General features: G+C 35.0%; 1 protein-coding gene across 2 annotated transcripts in view; it reads right to left on the bottom strand.

Moving 5' to 3' along the window:
• Positions 1 to 987: 987 nt before the first annotated feature.
• The window catches only part of LOC139518079 (uncharacterized), a 28,053-nt gene continuing 2,631 nt past the window's right edge, over positions 988 to 26,409 (bottom strand). The window contains exons 4-11 of one of the 2 annotated variants that reach the window (XM_071309744.1): positions 16,313 to 16,393; positions 15,377 to 15,909; positions 14,574 to 14,627; positions 12,784 to 12,852; positions 9,323 to 9,406; positions 8,077 to 8,172; positions 6,926 to 7,018; positions 988 to 5,860 (exon numbers count right to left, since the gene is read on the bottom strand). In XM_071309744.1, the coding sequence (XP_071165845.1) occupies positions 1,203 to 5,860; positions 6,926 to 7,018; positions 8,077 to 8,172; positions 9,323 to 9,406; positions 12,784 to 12,852; positions 14,574 to 14,601 (5,028 nt within the window). In that variant the 5' untranslated portion in view covers positions 14,602 to 14,627; positions 15,377 to 15,909; positions 16,313 to 16,393 and the 3' untranslated portion in view covers positions 988 to 1,202. Of the gene's footprint in view, positions 5,861 to 6,925; positions 7,019 to 8,076; positions 8,173 to 8,795; positions 8,842 to 9,322; positions 9,407 to 12,783; positions 12,853 to 14,573; positions 14,628 to 15,376; positions 15,910 to 16,312; positions 16,394 to 26,409 lie in introns of those variants that run through there. The other variant, XM_071309745.1, reaches the window with a different exon arrangement.

Below are 26,409 nucleotides of genomic sequence, written 5' to 3'. Positions count from 1 at the left end.
CGCCTGCACTGTATCCAACGCGCTAGACCACTCGACCAACTTGGCTTCACAGAAAAAAAGCTTTCGCTGGCCCTGTGTCACCTTTCCTCGTCAGTGTGTGTATACTAGTATATATATTGCATAGTCTTCACATACGACCTTATGAAATCTGTAATTTGTGTAATTACAAAGTTACGTCGTTGATGCTATGAACCAACTAACACAGAGGACAGAACCCTGGAATCAATATAAAGTTCGGCGTTATGTCTCTTATTTTATTTAAACAACAACCAATAAATGTACATTTGTGTTTTTGTTTTTTAATAAAAACTGCTTCTTAATTCTGCTTAAATTGAAATTTATGCGACTGTCACACAAGTTAGATGTTTAGCTAGCTATACAACCAGGTTTAATCCACCATTTTCTACCTAAAAAAATGCCTGAACTTAAGTCGGGAATATGACAGCTGTTATCCATTCGTTTGGTGTGTTTGAGCTTTTTATTTTGCTATTTGAAAATGAACTTTTCGTTTTGAATTTTCCTCGGCGTCCGGAAAAGATAAATAAAAAACGATCTAACAGTACCGTGTCAAAATACGAAAAAATGTCCAAAAGACAAACAAAAATCTACGATTTACAACATAGAAAACAAAAGATTCGGCAACATCAGCCCCACAAAAAAAACCTTGGGTAATCTCAGGTCTTGATATAACATTACACGATTTTTAATACTTGAAGTTGAGTTCCCAATAATTTCAGAGTTATTAAACGTACAGAATATTTACTTTGTCATATATTATAAGGTTTCCTTTTTTGCATCAATGACATCATAACAAATTTTGAAAATGTTGTGGGTTGGAAGTTACAGTTGAACATAAGTGTTGAAGCGATCATACATGTAAAGCAGTTAATGTATTCAATAAAAATAACCCGTGGTATTTTCTTTTAAATTTCAAATCATGCCACTATTTATCCCAACCATTTTATTTTAATTAACACTTACGACTTCACAATTATGCATTTTATTTCATAAATAAGCATTAAGCATGTGTACGAACTATGTATTCAACTATTGTTTATTTATTATCTCTTCACATTATAGCAAGAAAGTATTTTCAATGCCAAAAGAAAAGTAAAACCGGTTTATTGCGTACTTATCATACAATATCAACCCGCTTTTTGTAACAAATATCCTCAGTGATAGTTGTACAACTTCCTAAATTGTCAATCGTTCAGTTGTGGTAGTGACTCCTTTAAAATAATGTTCTCTGGTTTTATCTCGTTCATAATCATTCTAGCGAGACTAAATGCTGTATCATTGTCTTTCGGTATATAATCTATGGCAGTTTGGTTGTTTATGTCTTTTTTATCCTTGTCTATTCCATGAGAAATTACCAAATTAATCAGTTCTACAACAGGATGTATATACATGTAGTGTTCAGATTTTGCAGCTAAGTAAGAATGAACAAGAACATGTAAAACCGATTCGTGCTTAGCGTTTACAATATCAATGTTGGCACCATTTGCCAATAAAATTCGCATTATTGAAATTCGAAGCGAAGAACAGTTAAGCAGATCAGGTTTATGGTCTCCAGTATTGATAAAGCACACGTGATGGAGAACGCTGTTCATGTCATTATCTTGAGAATCAATATCTGCATGAATTTGTTCAGTGGTTGTTGTAGATAAATAATAAAGAAGAATGTGTATTGTTTCCGATTTCATTCTAGAGACAAGTGTGTGTAGAAAGTTGCGTCCTAAATGGTCTACGTTACGAATTTTCCCATCAAGTTTCAGAATTTGTTTGATTATTTCTAATTCGCCTGTTCCTTCATTATGTTCATAATAGTAAATAACATTTTGAAGAGGAGTTCTGCCGATAGAATCAGTCCCGTTAATATCTGTATATGGTAAAGTTTCGAGGACTAATGAATCCGACAAATGTGCTTTTAATGTAAATATAAAGGCGTCGTTGTTATCCATATTTTCAAATAGTTTGCGAAATAAATGTACCGAACTTTTAATTTGTTTAGGAGACCTCATCTGTTCAATAAAGATTTGAAAAACGGTGTGTCCATTTTCATCGCACTGCTTGAAGTCTGTATCATCATGCCCCATAATGAATTCTAATGTTTTATATTTAGTAGGTGATGCGGTTACAGCCCATATCAATGGGCATCCATCAGAGAGGCTGCTCCCATGTTGTAGCAAAAGCTTAAGACATTCCAAAACTACACCATCATCTCCATCTGCCTGAAGACAATCACGTATCGATTCTTTTCTAACAGCATTTGCACCTTTGTCTAATAAGAATTTAATGACGTGTGCCCTATTAAGACTTGGTGCTTGCTTTAGTGTCCAAGATAGAAATGTTTCTCCAGTTTTAGATTTTAGATTGACATTCAAATTTTGTTGAAATAGGTTATCAATGTATTTGATTATGGTATCTTTTTCTACCAATTTCTTAACACCGAATCCGAATAATGAATGCAGATTGTTGTGTGTGAAAAAAATGTTTCGTTCTTGTTGTGTCAAGTGAGAATACATGAATGTCAAAATGATTCCACTATTTAAAAGAGTTTTTTGCTTCATGGCAATTTCCACAATGTCTTTCTCTATGTCTTTTAGTGCATCAACTTTCATAATAACAAATACAATTAGGTTTGGATCTGTCATCATATTTAGACAATGCTTCAAAAAGGAAGTAATCATTTGACTATCAGTCAACAGAAATGATAAAGTCTGTTTAATATCAGTAAAAACATCTTCATCCATTTTCTTAAAATACGAAAATGTTTTACAGATATATTGCATTAGCCTATCTGCCATAGATGAATTTTTCGGATCCACAGTTCGCAAACATAGAAGTTCTAAGATATTCGTCTTAAGACAACATCGGCATTGCATCAACATGTGCTGTGGCATCTCGCCTGTATAGTTGTATATGTTTGGATCAGACCCTGATTCCAATAAAGTTTTTACTACATTTTCATGTTGTTTTTTAAGTTTGTTTTTTGTTGAACATAAACAAGCCAGATGAAGAGCAGTATCGCCGTTAACGTCTTGGGTATTTAAAATGTCTCTCAGATCATTCTTGTTTTCCTTTGACAGTTTCTCAGCATGATTGAGTACAATCTGAAGAAGTTTCAATACTTCTTTCAAACGACGTTGCGGTAAAATAATATAATGAATTATCGTTCGTTTTTCACCATCCTGAATACTTATGTCGTATCCATTGTCGAGGCATAGTTGAAGGAGATCCGGCGAGAGACGTCCTTCTGATGCACGTTTCATAACAACAGTGAAATCTTGTGTAGGCAGAAAGTCGTCATAATAATAACCTTCAATCTCTGTGTAAGGTAGACTCGTGTCTTCAGTGTTACCCTCTGTTGAACTCATATCGGTCGATTTATCATAGGAAGCTACCGAAAAATCATTGCCTCGTTTCACAAATTCTGTCACATAATCATATCTAGCTTCCTTCAATTTTAAATATTCTACAGATCCAATGTACGTACTTCTTTCAACTGATTTCTCTGATGTGCCCCTTCGTTTTGGTAATTCTAGTAACAATTCCTCACTTATTTGCCTTTGTGTTTTAAATTGACATTGTGCGTTTAAATTTGCATTGTATTTTATAAGTATTTTAAGGACGCCCGATGTAGCTGCAAAAATAGCATGTAGACCTAAACCATTTGTTTCATTAACTAATTTTCTTGTGTCCGGACATATTTGAAGAATATGTTCGATGATTGTCGAATCTCTCTGTACATGTAACAAAGTATCGCCATTTGATTTATCTACAATGCTAGAAGCCCCGAGATCTAACAACTTTGTTACAACATCAACGTTATTTGCATAGTATAATGGAGTTCGTTTTTTCTGGTCAAGAATTTCCGTAGACATATTTTTATAATTAACTAAGAAATCAACAATTTCAGGGTCTTCAGCATGATGCAGTAGACTTTTACCGTTCTCGTCTTTTTTGTTAAAGTCGACGTGTAATTCTATGAGTCGCATCATTTTTAAAGTTTTAGGCCGGACAAACACTGTAAGTTTTTCATTCTCAGTCATTTTTGAAAGAAGAAGACGTGTAACTGGAAATTGATCTGTTTCAATCGCGTAATAAACAGCAGGTAATTGTCTTATGTCTACAGCATGAATATTAACTCCATTTTGCACAAGAGCTTCTACTAGTTTGAAATTCTCCTGTTGTACGGCGTGAATTAACGGTCTCTGCATCTTTTCTTTTTCCTGAAAATGACAACCTCTTTTTATCAACTCTTCAATATACCGTATTTTTTTGCTATTTTTCCCACAAACAGCCGACTGAACTGGAGTCCATCCTTTTTGGTCATGGACCGCCAAGCAGTCTGATGTATATGTTTGAAATCTTCTTTCTGAGTGTATTGAACTGTTTATGTCCGCCCCCAAATTTAACAACCCATCTATGATAATGATATTGAATCCGAACCAGCAAGAAGGAACTAATGCTGCTGATGCTTGTGTTCGCAACCAGAATGTATCTTTAATATTTGAATACAATTCTCTTTCTAAAATACGCATGCAAAGATGCTGAGCCCCACATGATGCAGACCAGTACAAAAAAGATCCATTTAAAGTTGACCTGTATGCTCTTTCAGTTATTTGAATCAAAAATTGGCTTTTTGTATCGAAATGCAGTTTTGAAATTAACATTTTGGAAAACCTTGCATCGTTACTGGCCGGATGTTCGCAAATGCTTCTGATATTTCCTATACTAAGTTCTCTAATAAATCGTGTTGCCAGATCATCGTAACGGTCAGGCTTTAAAATTACCATATCTGTAATATGTGCATTGTAATCATCTGTACGAATTCGGGTTGAAATAAAGTCAAAGGGAACATTCATAATAGCTTCACGTGGTAATATTTTGCTGAAAGATATGCAAACTGCCTCTACAATATAATCGTGTCGAAACGTATAGGTTCCTATGGAGTCAACTCTACTAACATACACATATTCTACTTGGCGCAAAGCATCATTTAAAATGGCGCAGTATTCCTCCTTTGGATAATACTTGATTTTCTGTAAAAGACTTATAACCTCATTGTCACTTTCACATGTGTCCAACGTAGTACCTCTGATTCGACCGCCTTTGAGTAGCAGGTATAATAAAAACACGTATATTTTTGGATCTAATTCTCGTAAGCTATCAACATCATCTCTAATTGTTTTAATTGGGTCTTTGAAAAAATCGACACCTTTATTAAACCATTTTTTGTTCCGGACGAAAAAATAAGCACAGTTGGCAAAACCTTGGCATGTAACTTCGGCAACTTCTTTTGCAATCTTCATTTTATCAATTCCGTCGAGGTTTTCTTTTGGTTGAAATCTGTCAATATGTTTTAAAATAATGTCATGCTTTTCTCCCATTGACAATCCAACTTCTGTAAAATCTATGATATAGGCTCCGTTTAAGAGCCAATATTGTTTCATTCTATCTTTAACAGATACAAAGGGATCTTTCCTTGATGTCATGATGAGAAAATTGTTCTTTTTGTTAAAAATATTAGATTTTATGAAATTTTGGATTTCAACAACACGCCATTGTAGATCCGAATTGTCAATTTGAAACGCATCATCGATGAGAAAAACTGTATTTTCACAGCATTCAAAATCATGAAAGGCAGTATGTGTTGTAATTTCTTTAAAAATTAGTCCTTTTTGAGTTAAATCATAAATGAGTTTCATTGCTAAAAACGTCTTTCCTTCTCCTGACAATCCAGTAATAACTTCGAAATTATTTTCAAGTAAAATGTGGAGAGCTTTCTTATATCTCTCTGTCTCCACAAAAACGTCTTGCATTTCTTTAAATCTTTCTATTAAAAATGCTTCATCTTCTATAAAACATAAAATATAAAGTTGCATTTTAATATACTCACACAAATGTGTTTTTTCCTTCAAAATAATGTCTTCATAAGAAACACACATAAAGAGACATATAAATCATATGTAGAAAATGCCTGTACCAAATCAGGAGTATGACAGTTGGTTATCCTTTGGTTCCATGTGTTTCAGCTTTAAGTTAGATTTTTCTATTTGATAAGGGACATTCCGTTTTGGATTTCGGTATTTTTGTTATTTTACTGTGTATTAAGGATGCTTACTAGCAACTGACTACCTGAGTTTGTGTAAGTGTTCTGCAGTAAAAAGATCATCAATTATATCATGCATGTTTGTAATTCAATTATGTTATTCGAAAGCAGAAAACCATTGACATATTACATTCATGTATTTAAGGATGTTCGCTACTCTGTTTTAAAATAACAAGCTTTTTAAAAGATTGTTTTAAATTGAAAGTATACAAATAAAGGAACTAAATCAACAGAAAAATAATGGTTCCATGTGCATGTTTTCGAGATATAAGCTATATTCAATTTGGCGGTAATTCACTCTACATTTTTCATGCATTAAACCTTGGCATCTGTTTTTCTGTCAAAAACTATGAAAAAAATAATAAAAAAATATAAGACTTTCACTACATGCATATACCAGAGGATTTCGAATATCTGGCAAAAAATTTAAAAAAAGAGGAGTAAACTTCCTTAAGTATGAATAACTATCTCAAAATAATATATAATAATATCTATTTCAATTATTGTGCTCCTAGATTAGTTGTGTAACATTTATTTTCCATGAAATAGTCACAACAACAACACGTAACTATTTTATTCTGTACGGAGAGAAATACTGGTTAAACACTCGAATATTTAGCCCTGCTTATTAAGTTCATAAATGTGGTTGTACTATGACCGATTTCTATTGTCTAAAGGTTGTGACTGTACCAATGTAAATATTATAATAGTTAATTTAAATAAGTAACAAAACGATTAATTTAAAATAAGTCTTTGAAAACAAATAAGAAATATCATAATCGGAATTTCAGAACACGCAGCTAAGTATACCTTCATGTAGATAACTTGTCTCTACATCAGGCTCAATTTGTTCTTTTTCGTAAATCAAAGATTCCTCAGAATGACTTAATTGTAGATCAGTACCTGCATAATACAAAAAAAATCACTATCAACTCAAAAATAATGCTAGCAACCAAAAATCTCATTTATTATACCCTTCGCAAGGAAGTTACAGAGGGTATAATGTGTTGACCCGTCCGTCCGTCTGTCTGTCCGTTAGTCCGTCAGTCCTGTTCTTGTCATCGCAACTTAAACCACACAATATAATTTCCTGATACTTTGTTAATAATAAGGACATACTATGTAGATGTGCTATTGACAGGAAATTATTATTCAGGTCTTTTTCTAGGAGTCACGTCCCTTTGAACTTATTTGCCTCAAAATACTACTGCAACGGTTTGTCATTGCAACTCTTCTCAAACATCACAACAGAATTTCATGATCTTTGTAGATAGTAAAGACATACTATGTAAATATGCACATACACAGGAAATTATGATTTTTTTTTCTTACAGCAATTATGTTTGTCCAATGACAATGTGGGGACGTGGGGATATGTGAGCGCGCTCACTAAGTTTCTTTAATTTAATCCGTTCTTATCAGAGAACACTATTTGTGCAAAGCTTAACCACCCTGTTGAGGATCACCAGCATTTCTTTTTTGTTTGTTTGTGAGTACAATGATATTAGACTTTTTTTACTTGTTTCTATTTACTCCATTGTTGAAAATATTGATTTATTACTTTTAGGAAACATATCATTTTCATATGATATGAATATTGCTTTTTCAATCTGTTCTGAAACATATCCGTGACACACTTTAATGTACTTCACATTCAGTAATTAACACTGTAAATATATAATTGCTTGTGTGAGCTCAAAGTAACATGAATTTTCCACTACATGTATATTGTATGAATCTAAATAAAGTTGATAATATTCTATTTTTACCTTGTACATGTAATATGGAGAGAGCTTTTATAGGCTGTGCCTGTTGCTCAATCCTTTTCATATCTTTATAAATAAAATATGTTTAAAATTAAATTAGTACAAAACAAAAGAGCATGTTAATGAAAGAGAACTGTAGAAACTACACGATCTTTAAAGATGTCCGATTCAAGTTTGTAAGAATGATTTACAAACCTTCGTTAGCTTGAACACTCTTTACATGCATGACACCCTGGCCACCTCCAGTGTTTACCATTAAATTTTCTGCTTTGTGGATATTGATTTCTCCGACTATAAATTCAAAAACCATAAATGTAGTTATTGAATATCATACAACTAATTGCATAATAATAACAGTAAGAGCTTTCATTCATAGATTTGACTCTTCAGAAAGTTAATGGACATAACTATATGTATAAAGACCGACTCTGTAGACAGTTAATGAACACTGGTATAAAAAGCCGATACTACAACTGCCTCTTTTTTTAAATTCAACGAGTCCACATATAAGAACCTGACATAAATAGTTTAAAGTTACCCATCGTCCTCAGCATCTTCATGTAAAATGAGTTTTCAAACTAACATTATTAAAACAACAGTATTGTCATAAACTAAACGAAAAATTAAAAAAATTAACGCTTTATTGCTGGATCTGTATCTTTTAACTGTAAGGTAAAGATTTCTATCTATAAGTTTCAGATATTACCTAGATTGAAAGTATTAAACAAGCTATTCATTTTTTTATAACATTGCAAATATTCTATATTGTTATAACGAAACTAAATTATGTTTAAACTGTTTCAGATTATCCTTTATTTCATTAAGTGAATGAGCGCTAAGACTGGAGATGTGGTCTATGTTAAATTATGTTTGTTAGATCCTATATAGTGAACTCCTTTCAAGTGAATTCAGACCTTCTTCATGGCGAAAACTTGTTTACAAATAAGGTCATACGATATAGTTACAGGGGAGGTAATGACGTTGCTAACGTAAAATGTTATTTTCGCGACGTCAAACTGTGACATATCGGGAAAAGATGCATGTTTCGACTGGTTTTTATCATTCAAACTGATTTAATTTGAAAACGAACGCATGGACCCTTATTTTTTAAAACGACATTTTGTTTCATTTTGCAGGGAGATTATGTGGACCAAATTTTGTAAAACTGTAAATAATGCATTTTTTTAAATTTTGATAGATATACAGCAAAAAAATGACGTTTTTTTTTATTTATCTCAATTCATTACCATTAGATGCACTGTATGCCCTTAAGAGGATCAACATGGTGTGCAATTTTGATATGGGGTCTTCGATCGTAGTCTTTTCAGTCAGAATGTGATGGAGACGTACAAGGATAAAGGTGTCTATGAGGGTGCATAAGCCTATCTGTTGAGGACAGCAAAAAATGCTGTAAACAAAGTATAAACTGAACAATAGTTACCATCTCCAGTTACATGGACATGTATCGACTGTACATTTTGTTGTTGTAATTGCAGAGTGTTGGTTGTAGACACTGATATAGGACCTACAAATTAAATTTTCAAAATATATGCATGTTTACATTTTTCGCTTTTACGAAACATGTTTTTTTTTATTTCTGAAAGTCCTAAACTACTAACTCTCAGTAAGTAGTTACATTGTTGTAAGAAAAACGATGATATCAGAACATGAAACCAGATATAGATGTTGTAATTAAGACTTCTAAAAACGTTTGTTTCTGCTCAAAACAAAGTGTTTTCCTATATGTGAATTCGAGTTGCTATTCATTAATGTTTGTCTCAAATGTTTGATTCATTTACATTTTTTTATTAATCAAAATAATAGTGATCATCAGCCTGGATTTTTAAAAATATACCTTGTTGAAACAGAAATAATCTACAACTATGTTAAAATTAAAGTTTAGCTAAAAAGATACCTTTTTAATATGTATGACTGCATTTAAAAAAGGACAAGTCCTTCCTTGGAAAATGCGTGTACCAAAAAGTAAAATAACAAAAATACCGAACTCTAGAGAAATTTAAAACGGAAGTCCCTAATCAAAGGCAAAATCAAAAGCTCAAACACAGCAAACGAATGGCTAACAACTATCATGACTTGGTACAGGCATTTTATTATGTAGAAATGGTGGATTGACCCAACCTGATTTTATAGCTAGCGAAACCTGTCACTTGTATGACAGTCGCATAAAATTCTATTGTAATAACAACGATGTGAGAACAAAACAAACAGACACAATAGGTAAAATGTCAAAAATAATTAGAATTATTAAAGTTGATTTCAATTCGGAACGAAAACTGTTGAGATATTAACTTTTCATGTTGCCAATTTGTATGGACTTCCCCCTTAATTTTTGAATTTACCATTTGAGTTCGGTATTTTTTCATCACATTTTTACACAATTTTTTTTTTTTATATATAAGAAGATGTGATACGATTTTCAGTGAGACCATAAATCAAATTATGATGAAGATGCAACTATAGATTACCGTTCGACCAACAATAATAGGCAAATCAATATCGCTAAGAAAACTATAAAAGACCCGTACATGACAAATGTATAATAATTCAAAGAGAAAAATTAACGGCCTCATTTATGTTCAAAACAATACACGTTTATATTTGGCCTATATTTTCGAGAGACATTTTTAGTGTGGTAAGTATAGTAATTCTTCGATCTTGATATCTATATCATAAACGGGAAGATTAATACAAAAATTTATGATAAAAGAGATGATTTTTCATTTCCTATTGTTAATTATCCATTTTTAGATGGTGACGTTCCCTTGTCACCATCTTATGGTGTTTATATATCTCAACTTGTACGATTCGCTCGTGTATGTAACAATGTATTAGATTTTAGCGAGAGAAATTTATGTATTACTGAAAAATTATTACACCAGGGTTTTCGATATCACAAACTGGTCAAAACATTTACTAAATTTTATCACCGGTATAAGGAAATAATTCGTAAATATAACTCAACATGCAGACATCTTATACGTTCAGGTATTTCACATCCAAAATTTTATGGAAATATTCTTTATAAAGCACAAAAATGTCAGTATTCTCCTCAGAAACTAACAAAACCTTTAAATAGACTTATTAAAAGGGGATATAGTTACGATACTGTTGTCAGGTCATTAAAGATTGCATATTTTGGCTTTAACATTGATTCACTGATAGGGTCTTTGCATCGGAACTAAACACATTTATTTCTTTAAAAAAAAACAGTTGTTGGCATGACACGGGTTATGTTCTTCTCATATATTTTATGATAGTATGATACTAAACCCCTAACGGGAGGGATTGTACCTGATATTCATATGATGAAGACATAACCTTTCAATCAGTTTAATTGAGGTCTGGAGCTGGCATGTCAGTTAACTGCTAGTAGTCTGTTGTTATTTATGTATTATTGTCATTTTATTTATTTTCTTTTGTTACATCTTTTGACATCGGACTCGGACTTCTCTTGAACTGAATTTTAATGTGCGTATTGTTATTCTTTTACTTTTCTACATTGGCTAGAGGTATAGGGGGAGGGTTGAGATCTCATAAACATGTTTAACCCCGCCGCAATTTTGCGCCTGTCCCAAGTCAGGAGCCTCTGGCCTTTGTTAGTCTTGTATGATTTTAAATTTTAGTTTCTTGTGTATAATTCGGAGTTTAGTATGACGTCCATTATCACTGTACTATTATGCATATTTTAGGGGCCAGCTGAAGGACACCTACGGGTGCGGGAATTCTCGCTACATTGAAGACCCATTGGTTGCCTTCGGCTGTTGTTTGCTCTATGGTCGGGTGGTTGTCGCTTTGACATATTCACCATTTCCTTTCTCAATTTTATATAGATTTATGACTTTCTGTAATTAACATTTTTCGTAAACATATACATTTTACAATGTTGATGACATTACTTTATTTATCAATGAACTTGTCCTGTTAATGTCAAAGTACAGGGTCAAGTATTTGATAAGTTATCATAATGCTTATGTAAGTATTTGTAATATTTTAACATGTTTCAACCGTAATTATTCACCGAGAAAAAAAATTATTTTCGATATGGAAAAATAAGCAGTTCTTGTATGCAAAAACATACATGTTGAGTAAAGAAAAATTAGCAACAAATATTTTATTTTAAAGTCATAATAAACGAGTGACTGGTGAAAAATACTGTTATTCCGGTTCTTGAACCAATGCATCCAAACATCATAAACTTAGTCTTCTGTGCACGATTTTATTATTTTTTTCGCATAAATTTTGTATAATCGTCAATTTTGTTTTTCAATCGGTCAGTGTTGTTGTGAAAATATGGCAGGTAATTAAAGTTCGTGTTTTGAAGCCGAAGTTTAACGATTGTCACCTGTTTGTCAACAAACAACAAAAAAGCATGGATATTGAGCACGTGTTAAACATGTACAATCAGATAATAGTTTATTTTAAGGACATCCATGCGTATTGCGATCAACAGCTTTTTACGAGATTGGTCACACTGAGGTCACTGTGCATACGGAAAATATGTCGGGGAATTCCTTCCTGGAAGGAAGCAATTAAAATAAAGTAAACTTCTTCTAAATATGAACAAATTTAAAGAATTTTCTACAGAAAAAGGTATATATTCATAAGTTTTATAAGGAAAACTATCCATTGAGTTATAAAAAAAAACATATGCATAATTCTTTTTTGATTTGAGGTTTCTTATGACTTTAATTAAATATAAAAAAAAAAAAACTTCTAAACAAATCTGATTTTATATTAAAGAGTCGATACATTATCAGATTTTAATCAGATTGACTTCAAAAAAATACAAATAGGAGGTGGGCTATATATATACTCAAGCACGACTTTGTTTTATACCGACGTTTTAGTCATGCACTCTATAAAATTGAATGTTTCACTTACTCAATTGAAAGAAAGATTGGTTTTCATCCTCATTCCTGGCTGTAGAAACATCTATTGCAACACTACGTTCTACAAAAATATAAATAAAGTCTGACTATCCAGTGTGGTCTCTTTTATCTTAAACAAATGTTGTTTTAGATCACAGTTTTCATATAAATCAAATAAATGATTATAATTTATTTTTTTCAATTCATTAATTGAAATTATATTTATTTAAATGATATTTTTTTTTAATTGTACGAAACAATTATTTTTAGTAAATGTTATGTACATATAAATGTAAAATGTTTTGTAAATATGTGTCTGAGGATTGTTTTAATGTACGTCGACAGTAATTGGTATATTTTATAGATAAAATTATGTACAGATACCTTCGTACCCTGATTTTTTACCTCTTTAATTCTATAATATATTGAAGCTAAAATTCTGCGAGTAAAAGAAATAAAATGACTTTATAGGCAAAATGACGCGAACGTCTTATTTCTATTTTGAATACTTGAAAAATAAGAGTTGTATCATTCGTTGTTTTTAAACGGTATACTATATAAAAAAAAAAGAAGATGTGGTATGATTGCCAATGAGACAACTATCCACAAGAGATCAAAATGACGCAGAGATTAACAACTATAGGTCACTGTACGGCCTTCAACAATGAGAAAAGCCCATACCGCATAGTCAGCTATAAAAGGCCCCGATAAGATGTTTTGATTCCCGTTCCAAAAGCAGACAGATACCTGACTTCAACTGACAGGAAAGACATCGCAAAATAACATCTATAGTCTATTGAGAAATGAATAAGTTCGTATTGCACACTGAGCTGTCAGTTCAAACATTAAATGGCTACAGAAGACTAATACGATAATTTCTATTGGAAGAATGGGGCTCTGTACTTAAATATCCCGTCATTGTGTTATTGTGCAGTGGTAAATTATTGTATTATTGGTTTTTTTTTAATTTTTAATAATCTGCTTTGTCTCTAAGTGCTTTGTAAATCTTTGTTACATTTGACTTGACTCTGTACTTGTACATATCGTCATTGTGTTATTGAGCTTTTGTTATTTTTTGTATTCTTGTCTTTCGTTGTTACTAATGTGCTTTGTATATATGCATTTTTGTGTTTCTTTGTTTTCATAGTGATTTAGATTATAAGTCAATGCTGACTGCTAAAACACCAATATTTGACATTTTTACCTATCATGTCTATTTGTTTTGTTAACACAAATATAATGAAGTTTTATGCGACTGCCATACAAGTGAGAGGTTTATAAGCTATAAACCAGGTTTAATCCACCATTTTCTACATAATAAAATGCCTGTACCAAGTCAGGAATGTGATAGTTGTTATCACTTCGTTTGATGTGTTTGAGCTTTTTGATTAAGGACTTTCCGGTTTGATTTGCTATGGTGTTCGGGGTTGGTTTTTTTGGTGATTTTACTTTTGTGTAACATTTTTAAACTGTGCTTCATTTTTTTCCTTTGTCTATTGTCTGATATATTTTAAGTGGTTGGTTAAGTGATGAATTTAAGTGGTTCAAATTCCTAAATTTACAATTGTCGTCTTCCATTCCAAAAATTGAATATTATGATTAATTACATAAAATCAAAAGTAGTTTCAAACTAAACAACAAGTATTCTCCTTGAAAAATATCGGTGAATCTAAATGCTCTTGTCACATTACTACAGTTTTCTCTCACACTATAAGTGGACCTATATTGGGATTTTAACATTTCTATCTTTGTTTTATTGTAGAATGCGATCATTTGCTATTTATTTTTTGCATATAAACATACCTTTTGAATTCTCGTTATCCTTTTCCATTGTATTCGTCGTCAGTCAGTGTGTATCTGTGAAATATTCAATTCATATTTGAATAAAGAAAATGAGGGATTTTATATTTTAACAAATATGCGTGATATGACCATTTTTGGACAACATAATGACAATCAATTTTATGTTAACACTGTTTCTTCCAATTTCTTTGCTTATAAAAAAGAAGATGTGGTATGATTGCCAATGAGACAACTATCCACAAAAGACCAAAATGACACAGACATTAACAACTATAGGTCACCGTACGGCCTTCAATAGATATCTTGCAGATATCTTGCATAGATATCTAATTGGTCAATTATTAAAAATCATATTGATCGCCTTTTCGATGTGTTATGGGTTTTATTTTCTTCGTTAGGTTGCTGAATATTATTGACGTATATCCTACAATCAAGTGTTTCTAGACAAACTAAAATAAAAGAAATGCGACTAATGTTTGGGGGACTTAGGGACGGACGGACAAGAGTAACACGTTATGCAACCTCCGCCACGGCTGATGCGTGAAAATGACCAGCACTACCGACAAGATAAGGCAAGAGGATTTTAATTTTCCAATCAAGGACCCATAATGTACTTTTATCAGTACAATGAGTTTTATAAAACGCAATTGCAGTATAAACAAAACACAAGAAAAACAACCCAAAGTATGAAATATAAATTGGGTTAACAATATATGTTGTCATATAAACCATTATGTTTAGTGCTACAAGATAAGATCTTGTTTTATAATGTGACTGACCGTGTAATATGAAAAAAAACTTACCGTATAAATCCAACGCCTTCAACTACATGGATACTATCTGTTTTAAGTATTGTCTTTCCTTATGGTACACAGTTTGTTCCAGTAGCAAGTAATTATTTCTCCTGTCACAACAGCAAAAATTACGAGAAATATCATGCATCATACTTATCATAAAAATGTTTGTTTATCTTAGTACAGAAATGTTATGTCGGCCATTTATTTCAACTTATTTAAATGTTTAAATTGATTTCAGGTCATCGTCGGTATTTATAGCGGGTTTTTCTCAACGATAAACATTGTTTAAATGCTCAAAGGTTAGGCTGCGATTAAACTGCTCATGTGAAACTAACAAAACGTAGCGTCCTTTAATTAAAGCTGACTATACGATATTGTTTGACTTATTTGTGCAGCTGTACGCCGTGACATACAATTATTGCTTATGTAAAAGCCGGTTTCTTGAGGCTTTTAGTAAATGATAACTAAACTTCTGAATAGGGTTCTGTAACTTTTATTTCAGACTAACGAAGTTCAATAATGGTAATGTAAATAAAGCCCTGTAAAATATAAATGTACTTATAAATTACAGAAAGATAAATCTGTTTACTAAGTAATAATAATTAAAACTAATGTTCGTAATTCATTATCATGCAAACTTATTTAGCTGCATACATATGTATCTGATCACAAAAATATATAATGTGGATACCATAGCAATTACTTGTCTCAATTACAATTATACCAATTCGACTTTAAGTTAATGTATTAAATGTTCTCATATGCTGTCTCATACCAAAGTCTATTAAATAATACTTGTGTTGGTAATCTAAACTACACAAAATGTAAGCTGCATGCTTGTTAAATCAAAAAGCAACTAATCACAAAAGTAACAATAAAAGCAAAGCAAATATAAAAAAACTAAAGCTAAGCGAAACAAGAATACAAATACACTTAGCTTACCTCACATATCGTGCAAGTGGCACATTTCCATATAAACCATATTACACACTACATCTTTAATACAGTAAGGTTTAAATATACCTGTATAACAAAAATGTTTATTATAAATCTTTGTTAAGCAATGTTTATTGTTTATAGTAAAAATCAATATTAACCTAGATATCTATTTTTAGTTCTTATATCGATTTACTTTAATTCGATTAACCTTTAAACATTACAACATTCTTTCGGTCCACTCGACACTCGCATTCATTCAAGTTATATGTAAACTTTATCTACAAATCATTATACCAGATTTAATAGGCTATTGAAGTATTATTTTATATGATCGTAAAATTCAACTCTTCTTATGTTTTAATATATATTTACGTTCTCTTTTGTTATGAAATTTAGCTCTCGTTCTCGACATTCAATCTCAACATGCATACGTGTAAAATATGAACTATAGGACAGTTATTGCAAAATTAATAAAGAAAGATATAGGACTGACCTTATTTATGAAACTCCAAATCACAGAATTGTTATTGTAAAGATTGTTATTTGCAAACAGGTAAAAATATAGGTGTTGGCCACAAGATGTCTTCCCATAAGATATCGAACAAAAGAATTAAACCGCCAAAAGTACTGACCAATAGAAGAAATGTCTGAAAGCGCTCAAATCAACCGTGAAAATAAAGTAATAACTACAATGAAATCAGACTTAACCATTGCATAAGAATAGAATTCGTCCGTCAATAGTCCATGTCAATAAGTAAAAATAGAATAACACATAATACTAATCCTTAATTACAGAATGTAATTAATAAGCTAACAATATAACTTTATTCAAATATGTACTAATATCAATTATTAAGAATATAAAAATATACAAAATACATAAAATAACAGGCTATCACATACTCCCCCCAGCCGTGAAATGACGTCCCGTCATTTCCTGTCTGTGGTTGCTGTTGTAATGACGTCAATAATAGCCTGTGCTGCTTCTGCCTGTTTTCCATGAAATAGATGAGTGTCTGCTAAAGATGTAAGGCATTGAACCCTCTGAAACCAATCTGTAGTGGTGGTATGACTTGCACTCTTCGAAAGCTCGTATTTCCCTGACGTCATCCACGCAGGTGCTTTCCTTGCTCTGGTCGACCGACGAATACTAACAGGTGACGACGATGACGAGCTGTCAGAACTATCCTCCTGATTGTCACTTGTCACCTCTGGTGAAGGCCTTCTGTCGCCGATATCCGAATCTGTCCCATTGGTGTCATGAGAGTGAGCGTCCCCTTCAGATTCAGATTCATCTTCTGCTTCCACATCGCTTGTTGGATTCACCACTGGCTGAATGATATCTGAAGTGACGGTTGAATCACTATCCTCCTCAACTAGCGGTTCCAATAATACATCTATAATATCCTCATCAGATGACTCCGGATAATCAATGGTCGGTTTCCTCAATACTCTAGGTGCTGGTTTCGGTGGTTCTTTCTTAGCTGGTTTTCTGAGTTTCGGTACTGGTCTAGTTGGTTCTACCAGATGACCCACTGGCAACAGCAAGTTTCTGTGGAGGTTCCTTTTACGTCCTTCTCCACTCTCCTTCCTCACTGTGAAAACTGGTATCTCCAGATTCGGTTGTTCAAGTACAACGTAAGGGTCTTGTTCCCACTTGTCTGACAGCTTGTGTTTGCCTTCAAATGCCACTATTTTCACCAAGACTAAATCTCCTATCTTGATTGTACCTCCCTTTACTTTGGTGTCATAGTTCTTCTTCTGTCTCAGTTGTGCTTTCTTAGATGTTTCCTTAGCCAAGTTATGAGCAACTTCCAACCGTTCTCTAAGGTCCTTGATGTAATTGGATCCTGTATCTTTCCGTATGCCAAATGCTACATCCACTGGAAGTCTAGGATCTCTTCCAAACATGAGGTAGTATGGTGCGAATCCTGTAGACTCATGCTTAGTACAGTTGTAGGCATGGACACGTGGTCCTACATAGGCTTTCCAGTTCCTCTTCTTGTCTGGTTGAAGTGTTCCTAGCATGTTAAGTAGTGTTCGGTTGAACCTTTCGCACATTCCGTTGCCCATCGGATGATAACTGGTGGTACGTGACTTGGTCATTCCTGTTAGACTGCATAACTCCTTTATGATCTTTGATTCGAAGTTAGCTCCTTGATCTGAATGTATACGGTCGGGTGTTCCATAATGCACTACGAAATGCTGGTAAAAGGCTTCAGCTGTTGTCTTTGCCGTTTGGTTCTTGGTGGGAATGGCTTGAGTGAATCTGGTAAAGTGATCTGTTATGACCAGGATGTGTTGTTGACCTCCTTTAGATGGTTCTAACGTAAGGTAGTCCATACAAACTAGCTGTAGTGGTGTTGTTGTCTCAATACTTACTAGCGGAGCTCTCTGGTTTGGAAGTGTCTTTCTCCTAATACACCTTCCACAATGCGCTATCCACTCTGTAACATCCTTGGCTATACCAGGCCAGTAAAATCTGTCTCTCACTAATGACAAAGTACGGTCTTTGCCAGGGTGTCCCATGTCGTTGTGTAATGCCTGGAGTGTTGTAGTAATATGAGCTGTTGGAAGTACTAGCTGTTGTTTAACTTCATCGTTGATAGTAATTTGACGATATAATACTCCATCTATGATCTTCTTCTTCTTCTTCTTCCAATACAGTGCAGTCCTCTAATTGAGTATTTTCGCACTATTGCCCATGCTGGGTGTGACAACAAAGGTGCAAGAAAATATTTACAGGTGCAAGTTAAAAACAGTCTGATGGTGCGATTAAGGAATACTGCAGCTCAGTACCCCCTGCTTGGAAGCATCTAGTGAGGTACTGTCCACCAAAGGTTGTGGGAGGCTGTTCCATATCCTTATGCTGTCTGGGAAGAAGGAATGCCTGTAGGTTGAAGTTCTGGCATAAGGTACAAGAAATCGTGTTGTGTGTCCTCTTGCTACGGATGATGTAGAGTGTAGCTCTAGCGTTGGTATTGCTACGAGGCCATTTACTATCCTGTACATCATTACTGCTTTGCAGTTGGCCCTCCTCTCGGCTAGTGGTTGCCACTGTAGAGTTTTTAGCATTGATGTTACACTGCTGGTTTGTTGGTAGTTGTTCAATACAAACCGGGCTGATCTTCTTTGCACACTTTCTAATTTCTGAATGTTAAGGTTGGTGAACGGGTCCCAGACTGAGCATGCATACTCAAGCAGTGGTCTTACTAGCGTTGTATAGCATACAGCCTTGGTTTGTTGGGGACAGTGCTGAAGATTTCTTTGGATGAAGGCCCTGGTTGAATTAGCCTTTTTAGCTATACTCTCTATGTGAGTGTTCCAGTTAATAGTTTTATGTATCGTGACGCCTAGATATTTTGCCGAGTCAACCAGTTCTAAATTGTGACCATGAATGTTGTAGCTTGTTAGATGTGGTTTGCGCTTGTTGGTAACGCGTAGCAGTTGGCATTTGCTGGGGTGGAATTCCATTTGCCAATCAGATTCCCATCTGAGCAAGTTGTTCATGTCTTCTTGTAATAACTGCGAGTCTGCATCATTTTGGATCTTTCTGTACAGTACACAGTCATCAGCGAATAGGCGGACTGTTGATGACTGAACATAGTCCGGTAGGTCATTGATGAACAGAAGGAACATGAGTGGTCCAAGTACGCTCCCCTGTGGTACCCCTGATTGGACTGGTGCAGTGTGAGATGTTTTACCATCCACAACGACTCTCTGATTTCTGGAGCTGAGGAAGTCCCTGATCCATTGGAGTGTTGGCCCACTTATCCCATAGTACTCTGCTTTGTACAAAAGTCTCTCGTGAGGGACTTTATCGAATGCCTTAGAAAAATCTAGCAAGATAAGGTCAATCTGTTCACCGAGATCTATGTTTTTGGCCAGGTCCTGTATTGTGAGGATAAGTTGTGACTCGCAGGAACGGTTCTTTCTGAATCCATGTTGAGCGTCGTTCAGAATGCCGTGTATATCAAGATGGTTTGCAATACTACTGCATATTATGTGCTCTAGGATCTTGCATGTGACTACAGTCAATGAAACTGGACGGTAGTTACTGGCACGTGATTTATCTCCTTTCTTGGAAATAGGAACAACGAAGGCTTCTTTCCATTCAGGTGGTATGGTGCCTTGATTTATTGACGCTTGAAAGAATGTGGTAAATGTTTCTGCTAGATATGGTGCAAGCTCTTTGAGAAGTCTTGTCGGGATCTCATCTGGCCCAGCTGCTTTGTGGATGTTCAAGTTGCTGAGCAGTTTTTGTACGCCATTTTCAGTTACATGTATTTTGTTCATTGTTGGATGTGGACTCTTTCCTTTATTCGGTATGGTTTTAATATCCTCACTGGTGTTGAATACAGATGAAAATTGGTCATTCAGAATGTTTGCCTTCTTTTCACTTTCTGAGTAAGTGAGTCCATCTGTATCTTTGAGAGGTGAAACTCCAACAGATTCGCATTTCTTACTTTTAATAAATCCCCAGAATCTTTTAGGGTTTGCTGATAGTTCAGGATTAATGATGTCATTAATATAGTCTCTGTAAGCCTTCCTACATTCTTTCTGTGTTGCGGCTTTTAAACGATGGTATCTGTCAAGATCAGATTTTTTCTTGGTCTTTCTTGCTTTTTCAAAGCTCCTCTTTTTCTGTCTTGTGAGTTTTTTAATTTTCTGGTTAATCCAGGGTTGATTGAATCTTGAGGATGACATTTTTGATGGTACTGTCTGTTCAAGTATGGTAAGTAAGCTGGTTTTGATAAATTCCCACATTTCAGTTATAGGACTCTCCAGGTTAAATTTCTCCTTAAAGTCTGCATTTAATATCGTAGCCTTTTCAACTTGTTCTTTGGCATCCGCCTTTTTCCAAATAAATATTTTTCTCTTTACAGGTTTGTTGATTTTAGCTGTTATATCAGTGTCGATGAATACAATGTCATGGTCACCAATGCCTGGTAATGGTTCGCATCGATTCACCAATGAAGGCCGATTTGTTAGAAATAGGTCTAATGTGTGGTTTTTTCTTGTTGGAAAAGTGACTATCTGTTCCAGGTGGTTGTCTTGTACTAGGTCGAGGAAAGTACTGTTTATTCGTATTGGATTTTGATGGTCCGTGATAGATTGTGTTTTCCAGCATATATCGGGTAGATTTATATCACCCCCAAGCCAAACAACTGATGATCTGTTTTTTCTTATCAAGTTGTCTACTGTAAGTTTAATTTTCTCCATGTAGTTAATGTCACTGCTAGGTGGTCTGGAAATACTACCAATAATGAGCGATTTGTTGTTATGAAGTGATATTTTTATAAATATCGACTCAGTGTCATTTTCAATGTCTACAAGCTCACTGATGTAGTCTGATTTAACGGCTACAAGAACTCCCCCATAGCCATCCCATCTATCCTTCCTGTATACAGTGTACCCGTCAGGGAAGATCTCAGAGCTACTGATGTCATTACGTAGCCAAGTCTCTGTTCCTATGAGTATATTTGGATTTGCAGAGTCTAATAGGTTACAAAGTTCTTCTTTTTTGTTTTTAATACTCTGGAAGTTGACAACTAGTACTTTTGTGTTCTTCGGTTTTTGGTAGTTGTTCCTATCTGTTTTATTTGTTTTTATTGGAGAGGAAGTATATACTGGTGGACCTGGACTCATGGTTGCGTTTGAATCAGATAAATGTTCAAAACTGTTTGATGTGTTCACCATAAAGGACTCAAATAAGCTGGATGAAAAATTTGGCATGCCGCAAGTGATGCAGTGCCATGAAATATTTGAGCTTGCTAGAGCATTATATACAGGAGTTGACATGTGCATGCATTCTGCATGGTACCATTTGCTGCAATCATCGCATGCTACTCCTCTGTCCTTCCAAGTAACTGCTTTGTAACAGACCTGACAAGGGTATTTTGGAGCCCTGGGACCAGGGTTTAATTCTATATCAGAAGAATTTGTTAGAAGTAGAAGACTAAGGTACAGGAGTGTATGTTGACCTGGATGTTTTACAAGTCTGATGTTCCTTGGTTTCCGACTATTTATCAGGAATTTAATGCTGATTTTAAGGGTTTCAGTTTCATTTATTCTATTCTCAGGTGTTACATGTTCCTCAAGACTGTATTTATAAACTATACAAAGCAGAAAAACTAACAAGGTCAGCGATCTTATGTTCTTCAGATGATTGTACTGCCTCTTGAATATGGCGTCTCCTTTCTCTGGTTTCTGGTCTTTCTGTATCATATCAATCCAGTGACTAACAACTGTGTCTTGTCTTTGAGCTCTCTTCCAGTCTATGATATCTGATGTTGATGTTCCATTCAGATCTATGTCATCTTGTAGTATATCTGGATTGACTGCTAAACACTCGGCATAAGGTACTGATGTTACGGAATTACAGATGGTTCTGATAGTGTCGGTGTTGATCTCTATGATATCCCTGGGAAGTCTGCTTAAGGAATCAGCATCAGAGTTGTTTCTCCCCGGACGATACTTCATATCAAAGTTGTAAGTTGCAAGATCAGCCAACCATCTGTGTCCTGTGGCATCCAGTTTGGCAGTAGTGAGGACATACGTCAAAGGATTATTGTCTGTCATCACTGTAAAATGTGCCGGTCCATACAAGTAATCCTTGAACTTGTCTGTTATCGCCCACTTTAACGCAAGGAACTCCATCTTGTGAGCCGGATAATTCCTCTCAGCTTTGGTAAGACCTCTACTAGCATAACAGATGACGTGTTTTTCTCCATGTTGTTCCTGGTAAAGTACAGCACCAAGTCCAAACCCAGACGCATCGGTGTGAAGTACATACTGTAAACTGTTGTCAGGATAACTCAGTATCGGAGCTGACGTAAGGAGTTCTTTCAGTTTACTGAAGGCTTGGTCCTGTTGTTCTCCCCAATGCCATTCCTTCTGTGGTTGTTTCTTCTTCTTCTGTCCTTTCCTACCCGATGGAATTGGCATCAACTCTGTCAATGGTCTGCTGATCTTGCTGAAGTTCTTTATGAAACGTCTGTAGTACCCAGCCAATCCCAAGAAACGTCGAACATCTTCAGGTGATGTAGGTGTAGGCCAAGCCATGACTTTCTCGGTCTTTTCTGGATCTACTTCCACTCCATCTGCTGAAACAATATGTCCCAGGAACTTTACCTTGCGTTGAAAGAACGAACATTTCTTGGGTGCCAACTTCAGGTTCGCCTTTCTGATGCGGTCCATTACTAGTTGCAAGTTGTTGAGATGTTCCTCATATGTTTTTCCAAAGATAATCACATCATCAATGAACACGCAGCATATTCTTAGATGGTAATCAGCTAGACAGTCTTCCATGAGTCTTTGGTATGTGGCTGGACTGTTGGTGAGTCCAAATGGCATTCTGTTATACTCATAAAAACCTAAAGGTCCAACTGTGAATGCAGTTCTTTCCTTGTGTGGTTCGTACAGCTCCACCTGGTGATACCCGGACTTCATATCAACGACACTGAAAAAGGTACTTCCGGAGAGACAGTCAAGCAGGTCTTCAATCCTTGGTAGACTATAGCTATCCTTTTTCGTCCTATTGTTGAGCTGACGATAATCAACACATAGGCGTAGAGTGTTGTCCTTCTTTCTAGCAAGAACTACATTGGAGGCGAATGGACTCTTAGATGGTCTAATGATCCCTGCATGTGTGAGTTGTCGAAGATGATCTCTTACTTCTTCATATGCTGATGGAGGAATTCTTCTGTATCGCTGCTTAAAAGGTCGATCATCTGTCATATCGATGCGATGTTTGACAATATCAGTACGTCCTACGTCTTCATCAGTCTTGGAGAATATGTCCATGTATGAGCGTAGAAGTTTAACTCCTGTATCTAGTTGTTCATCTGTTAAAGTGCTCTGTGTTATCTTAATCTTCTCCATGATGTCAGTAATTTCCTCTTCAGATGGTATACTTGGTGTAGGTTCTAGTTGAACTGGTTGTAATTCACATACTATTGCCTTCGGTGGTATACTCAGTGTTCTAGTTGTCAAATTCTCTATGGTAACAGCTACTGTCCCATTCTGTTGGTGTTGGTAAGTAATCAATGATGGTTCAACATCAAAGTCTTCCGAATCTTTGGCTAAGTTGCAAGGATGGAGCATAGCTGATGTAGTATGGTATGGTATTTCCTTGTCAACATATCCAGACAATGTGATGGTCGTGTTCGGTGGTACAATGATCTTTTTAACTTCAGCATTCTTTATAAGACCTAAGATGTTGTTGTTTCTCTTTAGTTCACGTTCTTGTAGTAATATACATCTAAATGTGAGATACCAGGGTGTAGTCAGCTTACTAGTCTGTAAAAATCTTTCTCCAAAGTCCTTCTTGAGAGATTCCATGAAGTATGACAGAGTGTTAGTTCCTAGTAGTAATGGTACTTGCTGATTATATCGACTGTCTGGTGTAACTAACAGGATAGATGAATGTGTCTGTTTATAACCTGGTATTCGTAGATCTGCTTCTATGTAGCCTAAGTATGGTAGTTTCTGGCCATCAGCACATTCAATGTCTAGTAGTGTTGTTATGTTGTTCAATGGTATTGTTAAATGTTCCCTGTAAAAAGATTCGCTTATAGTTGAGACGGTGGAACCAGTATCAAGAAGTGCAGGTGTTTCTAATCCATCAATACTAACTTTAGTTTCTGTTGGTTTGCCAAATAATCCTGGTGGTAATTTAACATGACTTGTTTTGGGAACACTACTTCTGCATAAGCCTATGGACGCTCCCCCTACATAGGCTTCTTGCCGTTTAAATCCTGCCTGCTGTGATCCATTCTTACACCACAACCTCTTTTATAGTGTCCAGTTTGTCCACATCTCCAACATTGTGGTTCATCATGTGTCTGTTGTTGTCCTCTACCTCTGCCTCTACCTCTCTGTTGTTGCCATCTAGGTTGCTGATGTTGTTACCATGTAGATTGTTGTTGCCAAGGTTGTTGTTGTTGTTGCCATGTAGATTGTTGTTGCCAAGGAGGTTGTTGTTGTTGTTGCCATGGAGGTTGTTGTTGCTGTGTAGGTTCTTGTTTTTCCAGTTTCTTTTCATAACGGTCCATTCTAGTTGTCATCTGCTGGATCATTCCTTTGATATCCTCAGCATCTGATTGTTCAATTGCTGCTTTACTGGTTTGTGGCTTGGAAGACTTGGTTAATACCTCTCTGTGCATGTGATCATTCTCAATTTGATTAAGTGCAACTCTCAGTGAATCAAATTCCTTGATGGTGTCATACTTGTGTCCTGAGATGTCCTTGAGTGATGTTCTCAAACCAGTCCACAACATGGAATGAAGCATACCATCAACATCTTGTCTTCCCACAATACCTCTCTCTACTGCCTGTCCCATGAGTGATTCTAGACGGCAACTCCAGCTGGTAACAGTCTCATCTTCTTTTTGGTGTGATCCATAAAACTCTGCTAAAAGTTCCTCCTTCTTGTCAACATTCCCATAAATAGAGTCTAGCTTATGAATGACTTCTTCAACTGATGCATCTAAATCCAGTCGCATAGCTGCATATCCAGCTTCCCCTCGGAGCGATCTCCGAACAGCATTCAAGATGGCTTCCTTCTCATATGACTGCTTCATCAATAACTTTACTTCCTGCTTCCATAACTCATAGGTGGTGTCTCCTGACTTCGGTTCATTTCCAGAAAAATTGGAAATCCTTGGTGGGTGTGTCATGACTACTTTGCTAGATTTCTCCCTTGGTGGTGGCTTAGGTGGAGGTGGTAATACAATGTCTGGATTGACATGTTCTAACTTGATGGCCCCAGTAGATTTCAGGTAGTCTATCATCCATTTTGTTAGGTCCTCAGGTGTATCAGCCTTTGGTTTGGTTCCTGTTTTGGCAAATGCTTCCATGATATCCTTAAGTGCAGGTGGTGGACTTTCAACTAATGGTGTAGTAGGTTGATCAGTAGTGCCATTCTCCTCAGTTCCATTTGAAGCCATATCAGTGTGTCGAAATAAACTATATGTATATACATGATATATGAACAATTTCTCAAATGTACCTACCAAATAATATAAATAATCTGCTTCTACCTAAAACAATGTGGAATAGATATGTGAATCTTTTACGTTCACTATCTAAAACTATGA

The sequence above is a fragment of the Mytilus edulis genome, chromosome 3, assembly GCF_963676685.1.
Source record: "Mytilus edulis chromosome 3, xbMytEdul2.2, whole genome shotgun sequence".
NCBI lineage: Eukaryota > Metazoa > Mollusca > Bivalvia > Mytilida > Mytilidae > Mytilus > Mytilus edulis.
Note: the sequence above shows the minus strand (reverse complement) of the source record. Positions and strands in the feature narration are given on the sequence as shown.